Here is a 13738-nt window from a genome sequence, read left to right on the forward strand (position 1 = left end):
GGAGAGCTCCTACGAATGGCAGACCCATTGGAGAGGAGCGAGCAGGGACAGTCAAAAGCAGCTACATGGAATTACATCATTAATGTCATCACAGCATTGATATTTTAGTTATAAGCTGTGATTTCCAAGATTTCAGTTCAATGCTATTAGTTTTATTGGTGGGTTCTTCTTATGTTCTATTAGGTTATATTGGTGAGTTATTATTAGGTTCTATTAGGTTCTATTGGTGGGTTCTCCTCAGGTTCTATTGGTGGGTTCTTCTTAGGTTCTATTAGGTTCTATTGGTGAGAGTTCTTCTTAATGCAGAATGTCATGAATTTTGGCAATATAACTCTACATGCCAAGCCTGGTTGGGATCTACAGCCAAAGTGGGAAAGGAGAACTGGCTTAGAAGAGACTAAGATAGATTGTCTTTATTAACACTCAGACCTCTCCCTCCTTCCGTTCTCTCCTTCTCCTTCCGTTCCACCTCTTTAAAGTGCAAAGTCCTGCTAAAGCCCCTGCAGGAAAACAGGAACAAGCATTTCAGTCCGTTTTCTTCTGTCTGGTGGCTAATGAATACGACCCTGCTAAAGGCTCTGCAGGAGGGCTGCGTTTAACTCTGTGACGAGGAAGTCAATGTGGTCCCTCTCTTTGGACTTGAAGGCCTCAGCGATGATGCAAGCAGCGTCCTGGTGCTCCCGGCCCCTCAGGGAGACACCATTCACTTCCAGAATCACCTGACCCACCTTCAGCTGCCTACAACCGTGTGCCGAGCCCCCCTTCTATGAGAGAGAGAGATGTAGGGGAGATCGAGAGAGGGAGAGGGGGGAGAGTGACAGAGAGACAGAGGGGGGAGTGAGAAAGGGGCGAGAGAGAAAGAGATAATGAAGCATCAATTAAATAATCACTTTTGTAGACAGGATGTGTCCTTGTGGCAGAAATAAAGAGCTAAAGAGAGAGAAGATACAAAGTGAAGAGGAGAACGTTGTTGTAGTTTCAAGGAACGGTGAGAGACAAAATACAAAGGTGATTTGATTTATTGTCAGAAGAGGTTGAGGGGAGGAATGATATAGCGCTTTGTTCCAGGTGGCCTTCTATCAGTCAGGACAAATCAGGACAAAGACATCAGGGTAGAGACATCAGGCTAATCAAATCAAATCACATTTGATTTGTCACATGCTTTGTAAACATTAGGTGTAGACTAAGAGTGAAATGATTACTTACAGGTCCTTTCCAACAATGCAGAGTTAAAGATTACAAATTATAATACCAAATATAAATAGTAACACAAGGATTAAATACACAGTGAATAACGAATAACAGTGAATCACTGTGAATCACTCCTATCATCAACCAGGCATTGCGCATCAGAAGGAGCAACATCACATTTACGTCATTTAGCAGACGCTCTTATCCAGAGCGACTTACAGTTAGTGCATACATTATTCTTTTTTATTTTCATATTGGCCCCCCGTGGGAATCGAACCCACAACCCTGGCGTTGCAAACACCATGCTCTACCAACTGAGCTACCTCCCTGCCGGCCATTCCCTCCCCTACCCTGGACGACGCTGGGCCAATTGTGCGCCGCCCCATTGGTCTCCCGGTTGCGGCCGGCTACAGCAGAGCCTGGATTCGAACCAGGATCTCTAGTGGCACAGCTAGCACTGCGATGCAGTGCCTTAGACCACTGCGCCACTCGGGAGGTGGCGCAACATCTGATAAGCCATGGATGACTCCTCAAATAAAGGAGGTCATTGTCGATAGGCTGAGAGCTTTCCAATCAGAGGACGACAGTGAGTACAAGAGACTGGGCTCCAAAGTGGCATACCTGGGATGGCAGGTAGCCTAGTGGTTAAGAGCATTGGGCCAGTAACCGAAAGGTCTACCATTCTGCCCTTGAGCAAGGCAGTTAACTCCCACAACAACTGCTCCCCGGGCGCCGATGACGTGAACGTTGATTAGATTCAGAGGGGTTAAATGTGAAAGACGCGTTTCGGTTGAATGCATTCAGTTGTGTAACTGACTAGGTATCCCCTTTCCCTATCTCATCCAACATGCTAAGGAGAGATCCGGTACTAGGAGGATGAAGTCTCATCTCAGGACCAAGGACAGCGGAAACTGGTCCATTAAAAAGCTGATGGGAGCTCCAGAAGACCAGAGTGAGAGATATGACACAAAGACACAAGAGTGTGAAACCCTGAGTCTTCACTTCTCTTCTGTGTGGAAGGACACCACATGTAACATCCCAAGCTCGGAGGTTGAAGACAGCATATTAGCAAACATCACTACTGATACCTACAGTATTGGCCAGGTCAAGATGCTTCCTTTCAAGGTGAACGGGAGGAAAGCAGCTGGCAAAGATGTAGTGGGGTAATATTTGATATATGCATATTATATATCCCTCACATGGGACTCATAATAAGACTAAGCAATTAGCCTATTAAAATGTTTATCTGACTCCATAAAGATAATTAAAATATACAAGCAAGCATTAGGCAATGAGTTGACGTTGACTAGCAAGAATTGGTCTGAGAATTGTCTATATCAAAAGCAGTGGCGGCTCCTGAAAAAATTCTGAGGGGCAATTTTTCTGATGATTTAGGTGACCTACACACGTGCACGAGTCCGTGCACGCGATTCCAGATATCTTTACCTCTGAATAAACTGCCTTTATTATACCATATCCACCCTGTCCAAAGTCTCTACTTGGTCTCAGTTCTCCAGTAAACTTGTGATTATCAACAGTACACAACGGTAACAAACAATTGGGGGAACTCACGGGGCAGATAGTAACCACTTAAAAGGAAGCGATTCCCAAACCTTCCATAACAAAGCCATCACCTACAGAGAGATGAACTTGGAGAAGAGTCCCCTAAGTAAGCTTGTCCTGGGCCTCTGTTCACAAACACAAACAGACCCCACACAGCCCCAGGACAACAACAACAACACAATTAGACCCAACCAAATCATGAGAAAACAAAAAGAGAATTACTTGACACATTGGAAAGAACAAACAAAAAAACAGAGCAAACTAGAATGCTATTTGGCCCTAAACAGAGAGTACACAGTGGCAGAATACCTGACCACTGTGACTGACCCAAACTTAAGGAAAGCTTTGACTATGTACAGACTCAGTGACCATAGCCTTGCTATTGAGAAAGGCCGCCGTAGGCAGACCTGGCTCTCAAGAGAAGACAGGCTATGTGCACACTGCCCACAAAATGAGGTGGAAACTGAGCTGCACTTCCTAACCTCCTGCCAAATGTATGACCATATTAGAGACACATATTTCCCTCAGATTACAGCGATCCACAAAGAATTCGAAAACAAACCCAATTTTGATAAACTCCCTTATCTACTGGGTGAAAAACCACAGTGTGCCATCACAGCTGCAAGATTTGTGACCTGTTGCCACAAGAAAAGGGCAACCAGTGAAGAACAAACACCATTGTAAATACAACCCATATTTATGTTTATTTATTTTCCCATTTGTACTTTAACTATTTGCACATTGTAACAACACTGTATATATACATAATATGACATTTGAAATGTCTTTATTCTTTTGAAACTTCTGAGTGTAATGTTTACTGTTAATATTTATTGTTTATTTCACTTTTGTTTACTATCTACTTCCTTTGCTTTGGCAATGTTAACACACGTTTCCCATGCCAATAAAGCCCTTAAATTGAATTGAATTGATAGTAAGGTCGCAATGACACAGAAAGCAGTTCAATGTCGGGGTACAGAGTCGCTCTCTTACCAGGATCGCGGTCCGCTCTGACCAGGGTGAAGGTGGCCGGCTCCACTTCTCTGTCCGGGACTCATCCAGCCAAGTCTCCCAGCTGTATTGGGATTCAGCTGCCAGCAGCGTTTTCATTATTTAGTCCGTTCGTAGCGGGTATGTACACGATCAACAAGATCAGTCCAAAACCAACCACTGGAAATCCATGGTTGGCAGAATGTTTGTAAACTAAGTCTACAAATTAAAAACATAAAATAACGCCGCACTGCAGGTCGCAACAGAGACGCTGGTAGCCGCCATTGTCTTAGTTACGTTCAACGTTACGTCACGTATGACGAAAGCGCGTAAGTGCAAGCCCACAGACACCCATAGAGAATGTATTGAAAGCTTTGAAATGTGAAAAAAATAGATTTTACATGACAGGCTATGAGAGACTTCTGGGCGATTTTCAACTTGACTGAAATCGCCCCAAAAACGGGCGGGGCCATTTGAAGCACGACTTTAGCCTGATTTGACATTTAGTGGCTGGCAGATCAGACGTGAACACTGATAACTGCTGTTGCCGTGATATAATTGATTAGAAAAAAAATCCCTTCCTTTTCCCGTTTGGCAGTGCGTCGCCCATATCGCCCTATTGAACAAGCCGTCCCTGATCAAAAGGTAGATATTTAAGTGATAACGCCCGAGAAGCTGGTGTTTGGAGGATATATTGGCACAGGTGTTGTTAGACCCGAGAGGAAGTTGAGGGCCGGCAAACCGTGCCAATATATCTTCCAAACACCGGCTTCGAGGGCATTATCACTTTTATACAACGGGTTACCAACATATTCAAATAATGATTGACATATTTTCATAAAAAAACTTATTTTGAGGAATTTATTCATACTATTTCATCCTTCCACAATATATAGTCCCGACACAAATATAGGGTTGCTACCCAAGCCAGCTGGTTGTTCGTTCTATCGGTTCTGTTGCCAGAGAAGGTACCCAGTCGTTCAGTCTTTTTGTTCTGTGTCTATGGACGTGACCCAGTCATTCGTTCGAAATGTTCCATTGTCATACTGGCTGGCAATGTTCTTATCCCTTGCTTGCTAGCTAGCCAACTACGGCTAAATTACAGTCACGTCAAACAGTGCAGCCAGAATAACAACAAAGTAGCTGCATTTGCATTTGTTTAAGCTGTTTTCTAGTGATATTTATTTGGATACATCCATAACAATGAGCTAATGATGCCCGATTTCACCTTATAGAAAATGTGCTCTCTCGTCAGGACACAGTTGTTCAAGAGCTAGCCAACAACACAACTAACACAATCACTTCAAACTGAAGCTGGAAAGACTGCAAACTAGCTGCACTTCGTTTCGCTTTACCTGTTTTGTATTGATAGTTCTTTATATATATCCATAAAAATGATGCCGATTCATGATTTCGACTGGCTGAGAAAAGCTGCCTACCTCTCTATCTCATCCTGACTCCTGACACGTTCATCACTATGGGACAGCTGGAGATTGAATTTGAATATTGAAACAATGTTGCAAATGTCGGAAGACATCGGTGGTAACTTTAACCAATCAGCAGTCAGGATTAGACCCACCCGTTGTATAATTAATGAACATTGTATAATTAATGTATTCACATACAAGGCATAAAGCTTAAGTTACAAGCATTAAGAAGCATTACAAGGCATTATTACAAGCATATACAGTACATTCTAAGGTTCATTTACAAGAAAAAGCATGAACAAATAGATGCCTAGTAGCCTAGGAAATGAGAATTGATCATACAACCTTCCTCCATGGACTGGAAACAGGATAAGAGAGAGAACAAAGGCATAAATGGGGATTTTCACCAAACCACAAAGATGGCATCCCTGCCTGGATTCTCAAGACATACAGTGAGGAGCTTGCCCCTGTTTTGACCCATTTGTTCAATGCTTGCCTAAAAGATGGACATTTCCCCCACTGTGGAAAGACTCACTAGTCTGTGCAGTACCCAAGAAAGGCAAACCACAGTTCCCTCACGAATATCGTCAGATTATCGTCAGATCAGTTCCCTCAGGACTATCGTCAGATCAGTTCCCTCAGGACTATCGTCAGGACCTTCTGAGCTGTAATGGAAAAGTCTATGAAGGAATTCTGAAGGACCTACTACTACAGGAAACAGAGTCTGCAATTCACGGTTTGGCTACTCAGCCATGAAAACCCATTTCATGAAGCTCCAGACGAACAGTTATTGTGCTGACGTTGCTTCCAGAGGCAGTTTGGAACTCGGTAATGAGTGTTGCCACCGAGGACAGATGACTTTTATGCGCTACGGGCTTCAGCACTCGGCGGTCCCATTCTGTGATCTTGTGTGGCCTACCACTTCGCGGCTGAGCCGTTGATGCTTGTAGACATTTCCAATTCACAATAACAGCACTTACTGTTTGACTGGGGCAGCTCTAGCAGGGCAGAAATTTGAATGACTGACTTGTTGGAAAGGTGGCATCCTATGACGGTGCCATGTTGAAAGTCACTGAGCTCTTCAGTAAGGCCATTCTACTGCCAATGTTTCTCTATGGAGATTGCATGGCTGTTTGCTTGATTTTATACACCTGTCAGCAATGGGTGTTGCTGAAATAGCAGATTCCACTAATTTATAGGAGTGTTCACATACTTTTGTATATATACAGTGCCTTGCAAAAGTATTCATCCCCCTTGGCGTTTTTCCTATTTTTTTGCATTACAACCTGTAATTTAAATTAAATTTTATTTGGATTTCATGTAATGGACATACACAAAATAGTCCAAATTGGTGAAGTGAAATGACAAATATTACTTGTTTCAAAAAATTCTTAAACATAAATAACGGAAAAGTGGTGTGTGCATATGTATTCACCCCCTTTGCTATGAAGCCCCTAAATAAGATCTGGTGCAACCAATTCACTTCAGAAGTAATGTAATTAGTTAAATAAAGTCCACCTGTGGGCAATCTAAGTGTCACATGATCTGTCACATGATCTCAGTATATATACACCTATTCTGAAAGGCCTCAGAGTCTGCAACACCACTTAGCAAGGGGCACCACCAAGCAAGCAGCACCATCGGCAGGGACTGGGAAACTGGTCAGAATTGAAGGAATGATGGATGGCGCTAAATACAGGGAAATTCTTGAGGTAAACCTGTTTCAGTCTTCCAGAGATTTTAGACTGGGACGGAGGTTCACCTTCCAGCAGGACAATGACCCTAAGCATACTGCTAAAGCAACACTCGAGTGGTTTAAGGGGAAACATTTAAATGTCTTGGAATGGCCTAGTCAAAGCCCAGACCTCAATCCAATTGAGAATCTGTGGTATGACTTAAAGATTGCTGTACACCAGCGGAACCCATCCAACTTGGAGCTGGAGCAGTTTTGCCTTGAAGAACGGGCAGAAATCCCAGTGGCTAGATGTGCCAAGCTTATAGAGACATACCCCAAGAGACTTGTAGCTGTAATTGCTGCAAAAGGTGGCTCTACAAAGTATTGACTTTGGGAGGGGTGAATAGTTATGCACGCTCAAGTTTTCTGTTTTTCTGTCTTATTTCTTGTTTGTTTCACAATAAAAAATATTTTGCATCTTCAAAGTGGTAGGCATGTTGTGTAAATCAAATGATACAAACCCCCCAAAAATCAATTTTAATTCCAGGTTGTAAGCCAACAAAATAGGAAAAATGCCAAGGGGGATGAATACTTTTGCAAGCCACTGTACTTCAAAACTTTGGATTTGAAATCAAACAATGACTACGAGGTTAAAGTGCAGACTGTCAGCTTTCATTTCTTTGTATTTTCATCCATATCGCGTGAACCGTTTAGAAATTACAGCACTTTTTGTACATAGTACCCCCATTTTAGGGGAGCAAAAGTATTGGGACAGATTCCCTTATACTGTATGTGTATTAAAGTAGTAAAAAGGTATTATTTGGTCCCATATTCATAGCACGCAGTGACTACATCAAGCTTGTGACTACAAATTTGTTGGATGCATTTGCTGGTTGTTTTGGTTGTATTTCAGATTATTTTGTGCTCAATAGATACGAATGGTAAATAATGTATTGTGTCATTTTGGAGTCACTTTTATTGTAAATAAGAATACAATGTTTCTACCATGATTACGGATAATACTGAATGAATCGTGAATAATGATCAGTGGTATAAAGTACTTAAGTGAAAATACTTTAAAGTATTACTTAAGTGGTTTTTGGGAGTATCTGTACTTTACTTTACTATTTATATTTACTTTTACTCCACTACATTCCAAAAAAAAAAAAATAATAATAATAATTTTTTACTTCATACCCTGACACCCAAAAGTACTCGTTACATTTTGAATGCTTACCAGGACAGGAAAATTGTCAAATTCACGCATTTATCAAGAGAACAACCCTGGTCATCAATACTGCCTCTGATCTGATCATTTGTAAATGATGTCTGATTGATGGAGTGTGCCCCTGGCTATCCATCAAGACAACCCCTCCCCCCCCCCCCCTCCCCCCCCCCCCCCCTCCCATATCACAGTTATTGCAAGTAGACCCATCTTCAAAATAGTTATCCGCTATCAGCAGAATCAGTGCCAGGAAGAAAAATATGAGTGTGGGATGTAACAACACTAATCATATCACCCTAACAACAATTATAGTGGACAGCAGAAGTAGTCCACACTTAAGTTGAAGCACCCCGCAATCTACCTTCATTACGACAGTGGGGGAAGGAATTCCAACTAACTAACTATGTTTACTCTTTGGAAAGCAATGGCACTCTAGCGTTATGCAATAGCTGCTGCAGAGCCTTGAAATTGGCTGTGCCTGCCATGGCAACCCATTGCGTGACAACCTATTGTTTATCATCTTCTTATTGCACCAAATCCCCAGATGTGTTAAGGCTCCATATCATTAAGTCAGTAAAACAATAAAATCCCATTATTGTTGACTGTCATATCCTGAAATAACCTCTTCAACCATGTCACTTATAATTCTGTATATGGCCATTCAGAGCCTACCTAATGTCTCCGTGTCAAATAGCACCCTATTCCCTATGTAGTGCACTCATTTTGACCAGGGCCCATACACTCTAAGAAAAAAGGGTTTCAATAGGGTTATTTGGCTGTCCCCATAGGAGAACCATTTTTGGTTCCAAGTAGAACCCTTTTTGGTTCCAGGTAGAACCCTGTGTGGAAAGGTTTCTACATGGAACTCAAAAGGGTTCTACCTGGCACCAAAATGGGTTCTTCAAAGGGTTCCCCTCTGGGGACAGCCGAAGAATCGTTTTAGGCTCTAGATAGCACCGTTTTTTCTAAGAGTGTAGGGACTATATAAGCAGGAAATAGGTTGCCATTTGGAAAACAGCTATTGACTGTTACTGAATCAGAGACAGTACCATTAAATGGTGGGGGGAAATTATTGGACTAATGAGGCGACGTGATATCCCTGCTGTGTTGATAATGGGCGGGCAGCGACTGTTGTGTTAGATGAACCTATAAATGTGTGGGATTCTGCCCAACAGGACTCTATTGGACTACTGAGATGTATGGGGGCTGTTCATGAGGAGCCATTGATATAGAAATCTCTGTACCGTCACACAAACACCTCAAGGCTGTTCTTGAGAATAATATGTAAATACACATGTAAGTCCTCTCACAATGACTATGTCGGTCCACTCACACCTGAAAACGAAAAATGAAAAAACGTGTTCCTTATTGGACAAGTTCAGGTAGACCCTCCCTGTTTGGGTTTGCTTCCGTTTCGTTCCTAGTGAATATGGGCCCTGGTGACCTGAATAGATCATCCAATCCAAGACTCCTGAGACTAACCAGGTGGTAGAAAACTTTCTTCAACAAAGTTACAAATCCCCAGGAGAGAATCCTTGACCTGCTTTGAGATTCTTATCAATGCAAATATACGCTGTTATTACGCACATAAACAGATGCTCGGGGGAAAGTCACATTTAGGATGAAAGTGAAAATGGTAATGCTGTCATTTTTTATGCTTGCTGTTATGCATATTGCACTCATGAACAGTACAATATGTATAAGTATGTGTATGCGCACACCTTCAGGCGCAACATGGGGGGGGGGGGGGGGGAGGGGGGGGGGGGTCTACATCCACATAGGATGAAGTAGTTCTTACTATTTACAGACATCACAGTACGAAAGCCCTGTGTAGTCTTCATCATGCTGCATTCATGTTCAGAGTTATCCTACATGTAGGAGTATGATAAAGTGATGCAGAATCATCTCCTTTTACCCAGAGCCCCATGAGCCCTGGTCAAAAGTGGTGCACTATTTTGGGACTAGAGTGCTATTTGGGATGCAGAGTCTCTCTCTCTCACCTGAATGGTGACGATGCGTGGCAGCAGCTGGCGTGTGTTTGCCCCTCCCTCTATAGCGATACCCAAAGTATTGGCATTCTTTACCACATGTACCAGGGTAGGGGTGGCCACTGGAGAGCCAGGATGCTGCAGGGAACACAAGAATACATCATAGAATGAGGACATAGAAAGAGGACAAAAAGACATAAAAACAAGACATACACTACGGTCAAGGGATGGACAGGCACTGAGGGTAGTGAAATAAAACGTGTGGCAAACCATGACTTTGTGAAAACGCAAAACAGAGTGTTGTGAAACTCAGAGATTTATGAATGTCATGTTGTGCGTCCCAAATGGCACCCTATTCCCTAGATAGGGCACTACTTATGAGCCCTGGTCAAACGTAGTACACTACATATGGAAAAGGGTTCCATTTGAGACCCCAACATGTTATTTCTGTTGTGATATGGGCCCTTGGTGGCCCTCACCTGTTTGGATGCCTGTGCTGCAGGTCCCTGGGCCCCTTGGGACTCCTGTGTGGCCTGGTTCTTACTGGGCCGAGGACTGCTGTCTTTACTCAGCCCTCCTGCCTCAGCAATATCCACCCCACTGTCCTCACTCAGAGTCTGACCACTGTCTGACAGCTGGGACAATGTGGCGCCTGGATACACAGAATAAATAGATTTGATTATATATACACTGAGTGTACAAAACATTAGGAACACCTTCCTAATATTGAATTGCACCCCCTTTTGCCCTCAGAACTGCCTCAATTTGTCGGGGCATGGACTCTACAAGGTGTCGAAAGCGTTCCACAGGGATGCTGGCCCATGTTGACTCCAATGCTTCCCACAGTTGTGTCAAGTTGGCTGGATGTCCTTTGGGTGGTGGACCATTCTTGATACAGATGGGAAACTGTTGAGCGTGAAAAACCCAGCTGCGTTGCAGTTCTTGACACACTCAAACTGGTGCGCCTGGCACCTACTACCATACCCTGTTCAAAGGCACTTCAATCTTTTGTCTTGACCTTTCACCCTCTAAATTGCACACATACACAATCCATGTCTCAATTGTCAAGGCTTAAAAATCATTCTTTAACCTGTCTCCTCCCCTTCATCTACACTGATTTGATGTGGATTTAACAAGTGGCATCAATAAGGGATCATATCTTTGACCTGGATTCACCTGGTCAGTCTATGTCATGGAAAGAGCACGTGTTCCTAATGTTTCGTACACGCAGGGTACAAGCATGTAAAGCGATACACACACAGAAACACAGGCAGGTTTGCACAAAAGCACATAGACACACATTGACCTTTACCTCTCTGCTGGGGCTGGGGCCTGACCTCAGCAGTCAGTCTGTGTACATCTGCCATGACACATTGACCTCCCTGGCTGAGGGAGGGAGAACAGGGAGAGCAGGGAGAGCAGGGTCTGTCTGGGCTACAGGGGGGTGGCCTCAGCACAGCGAGAGTGGGACAGGGGGAGGGACAGGGGGACAGACATGGGGAGAGACCAGGGGAGGGACACGGTGAGAGACAAGGGGAGGCAGTCTTAGTGGAGGTAGCACGCTTCTCATTGGAACAGGATCTGAAGATGGGGTGCTTGATGGTCGTCTCCTTGTTTGGAGGAGCAGAGGGGAACCACAAGGGGTTGTGATGAAGGGAGCCGGGGCAGGTATGGTGGCCAGAGCTGGGGCAGCCTTGGTGGGGGTGGTGGTGGTGGGGGTTGTGGTCAGAGGTTGGGGTGGAGATGTGGAGGGAGTTTTGGCAGGTGTGGTGAAGAGAGTTTATGGATGTCTGATGACCAGAGCTTGGATAGGCACTGTGGTTGGTGCCAGGGTTGGGGCTGTTTTGGTGGCCAGGGTTGGGACAGGTGTGATGGAAGTCAGAACTAGGGGAGGTGGAGGTTTGGTGGTTGGAGGAGCTGAAGGCTTTGAGGGATTTGTGGTGACATTCCTGGTGTAGCCTGGTGGGGGCAGTAAAGATCAGGCCAGACTGGGAGTGTCTGGATGAGGGGCGCTTGGAAGGGTCCCTCTCCCTGGGGTATCTGGTCTGGGTATGGCCGGGGGGAAGAGAAGGCTTGAAGGACGGAGGAGATTCAGCTGTAGACTGCACTTCTTTCTAGAAACACAAAAGGACATTGTTTGTACAGAAAAGTTGTACAAACAAACATTACAAACTCAGTCGAAGGTCACCGAAAATGTTTTTTTAATGGAGAGAGTCACCTTCAAATCCACATTCATGCCTCACCTTCAAATGCATTGTACACAAAGATTAGCATTTAAGTCTAATTTGCCACTCATGCACATAAAACCTGACTATTATTTCCATCAGACCAGAACAACCTCAAACTTATACAGACTCACCAATGTAATGTCAGGTAGAACATTAGTGCATGCTCCTGGATCTTGCTCTACACTGTCACCATGTGGGCACTCATGCTGAAAGAGACACAAGGTTTTGTGTGTTACAATATGACTTCACCTGTTTACTTTAACTTATCATTCAAAATAAACAGGCCCAGCCATAGACTCACTGACCTGCATCCCAGTGCAATGTTGTATGACAATAATGTGCTGAAACATTAACCCTGAACCGTGACTAAAGACTTAAATTATCAATTAACACAGGAAGTTAATTTAGTGCATACAATATAAATTAGCTGCAATTACTTGTTTACTAAGGGTGTGATTTTACAGCTATAGTAATAGGATGTCAACGAGGCCAATTATACAAGCAGAGAGTGGACCATGGTAATCACCAAAACCAGCCAACCAACAGAAAGCAACACTGTTACCTTGGACCATGGGGAAACTGACACACACACGCGCACGCACAGTCGCACGCACACACACGCACACACACACACACACACACACACACACACACACACACACACACACACACACACACACACACACACACACACACACACACACACACACACACACACACACACACACACACACACACACACACATAATCTCCACTGGCACCCTATTCTGTATACTGCATTACTTTTGACCAGAGCCAGAGTCTGGCCAAACGTATAGCACTAAATAGGGAATAGGGTGCCATTGAGGATACAAACACTTTTAACAGTTTCTATTACAGGGTGGCTGGGCCTCAATTGGATGGTTATAGAGTGTTTTGTAGAGTGACTGTGCCCTGGCAGAATGAGGTCCCATTCAACTGATCTGGGCCACAGTGATTCAGTGAAACATCAACGCTACACTGGTACTGCAGCTCAGTAATCTCATCTGAAATCGCTGCTCTATTTAATTTGACACTGGCGACAGATCCAATTGATGACAGAAAATATTTTTTAAGGATGCCTGGAGGAAATCAAACACACACGCACCATAGACTCGAATAGGCACACATGCACATACCGGGCCCATGGGGCACTGGTCAAAAGTAGTCCACTGTATAAGGGATAGGGTGTCATTTAGGGTCAAACCTTTCTCGTGGTGGGGTTGGAGTGGGTGTGGCTGGCTGAGGGCTCTGTGTGTACACAGCGGCTGTGTGGGTGCAACGTTCCTTTTTCTCCATGCCAGGCCTTCAGAGCCTCCCTCTCACGGTGCAGCACCAGCCCATCATACAGCTCCAGGTCCTGGGGAGCCACCAGGCTACGTACCTCAGACAGCAGGGTTAACTGTAGCGGAGAAACAGTCAACAAGGCCCAA

General features: G+C 44.1%; 1 protein-coding gene across 1 annotated transcript in view; it reads right to left on the reverse strand.

Moving 5' to 3' along the window:
* Nucleotides 1–569: 569 nt before the first annotated feature.
* Nucleotides 570–13738, reverse strand: part of LOC311141140 (whirlin-like) — a gene marked incomplete at both ends in the record, with an annotated part of 94033 nt that continues 80864 nt past the window's right edge. The window contains 6 exons of the mRNA XM_084176394.1: nt 570–764; nt 10072–10197; nt 10539–10711; nt 11372–11445; nt 11581–12173; nt 13513–13707. Of these exons, the coding sequence (XP_084032520.1) occupies nt 570–764; nt 10072–10197; nt 10539–10711; nt 11372–11445; nt 11581–12173; nt 13513–13707 (1356 nt within the window). The remainder of the gene's footprint in view (nt 765–10071; nt 10198–10538; nt 10712–11371; nt 11446–11580; nt 12174–13512; nt 13708–13738) is intronic.

Source organism: Coregonus lavaretus, assembly GCF_964263955.1.
Source record: "Coregonus lavaretus genome assembly, chromosome: 14".
Classification (NCBI taxonomy): Eukaryota; Metazoa; Chordata; class Actinopteri; order Salmoniformes; family Salmonidae; genus Coregonus; species Coregonus lavaretus.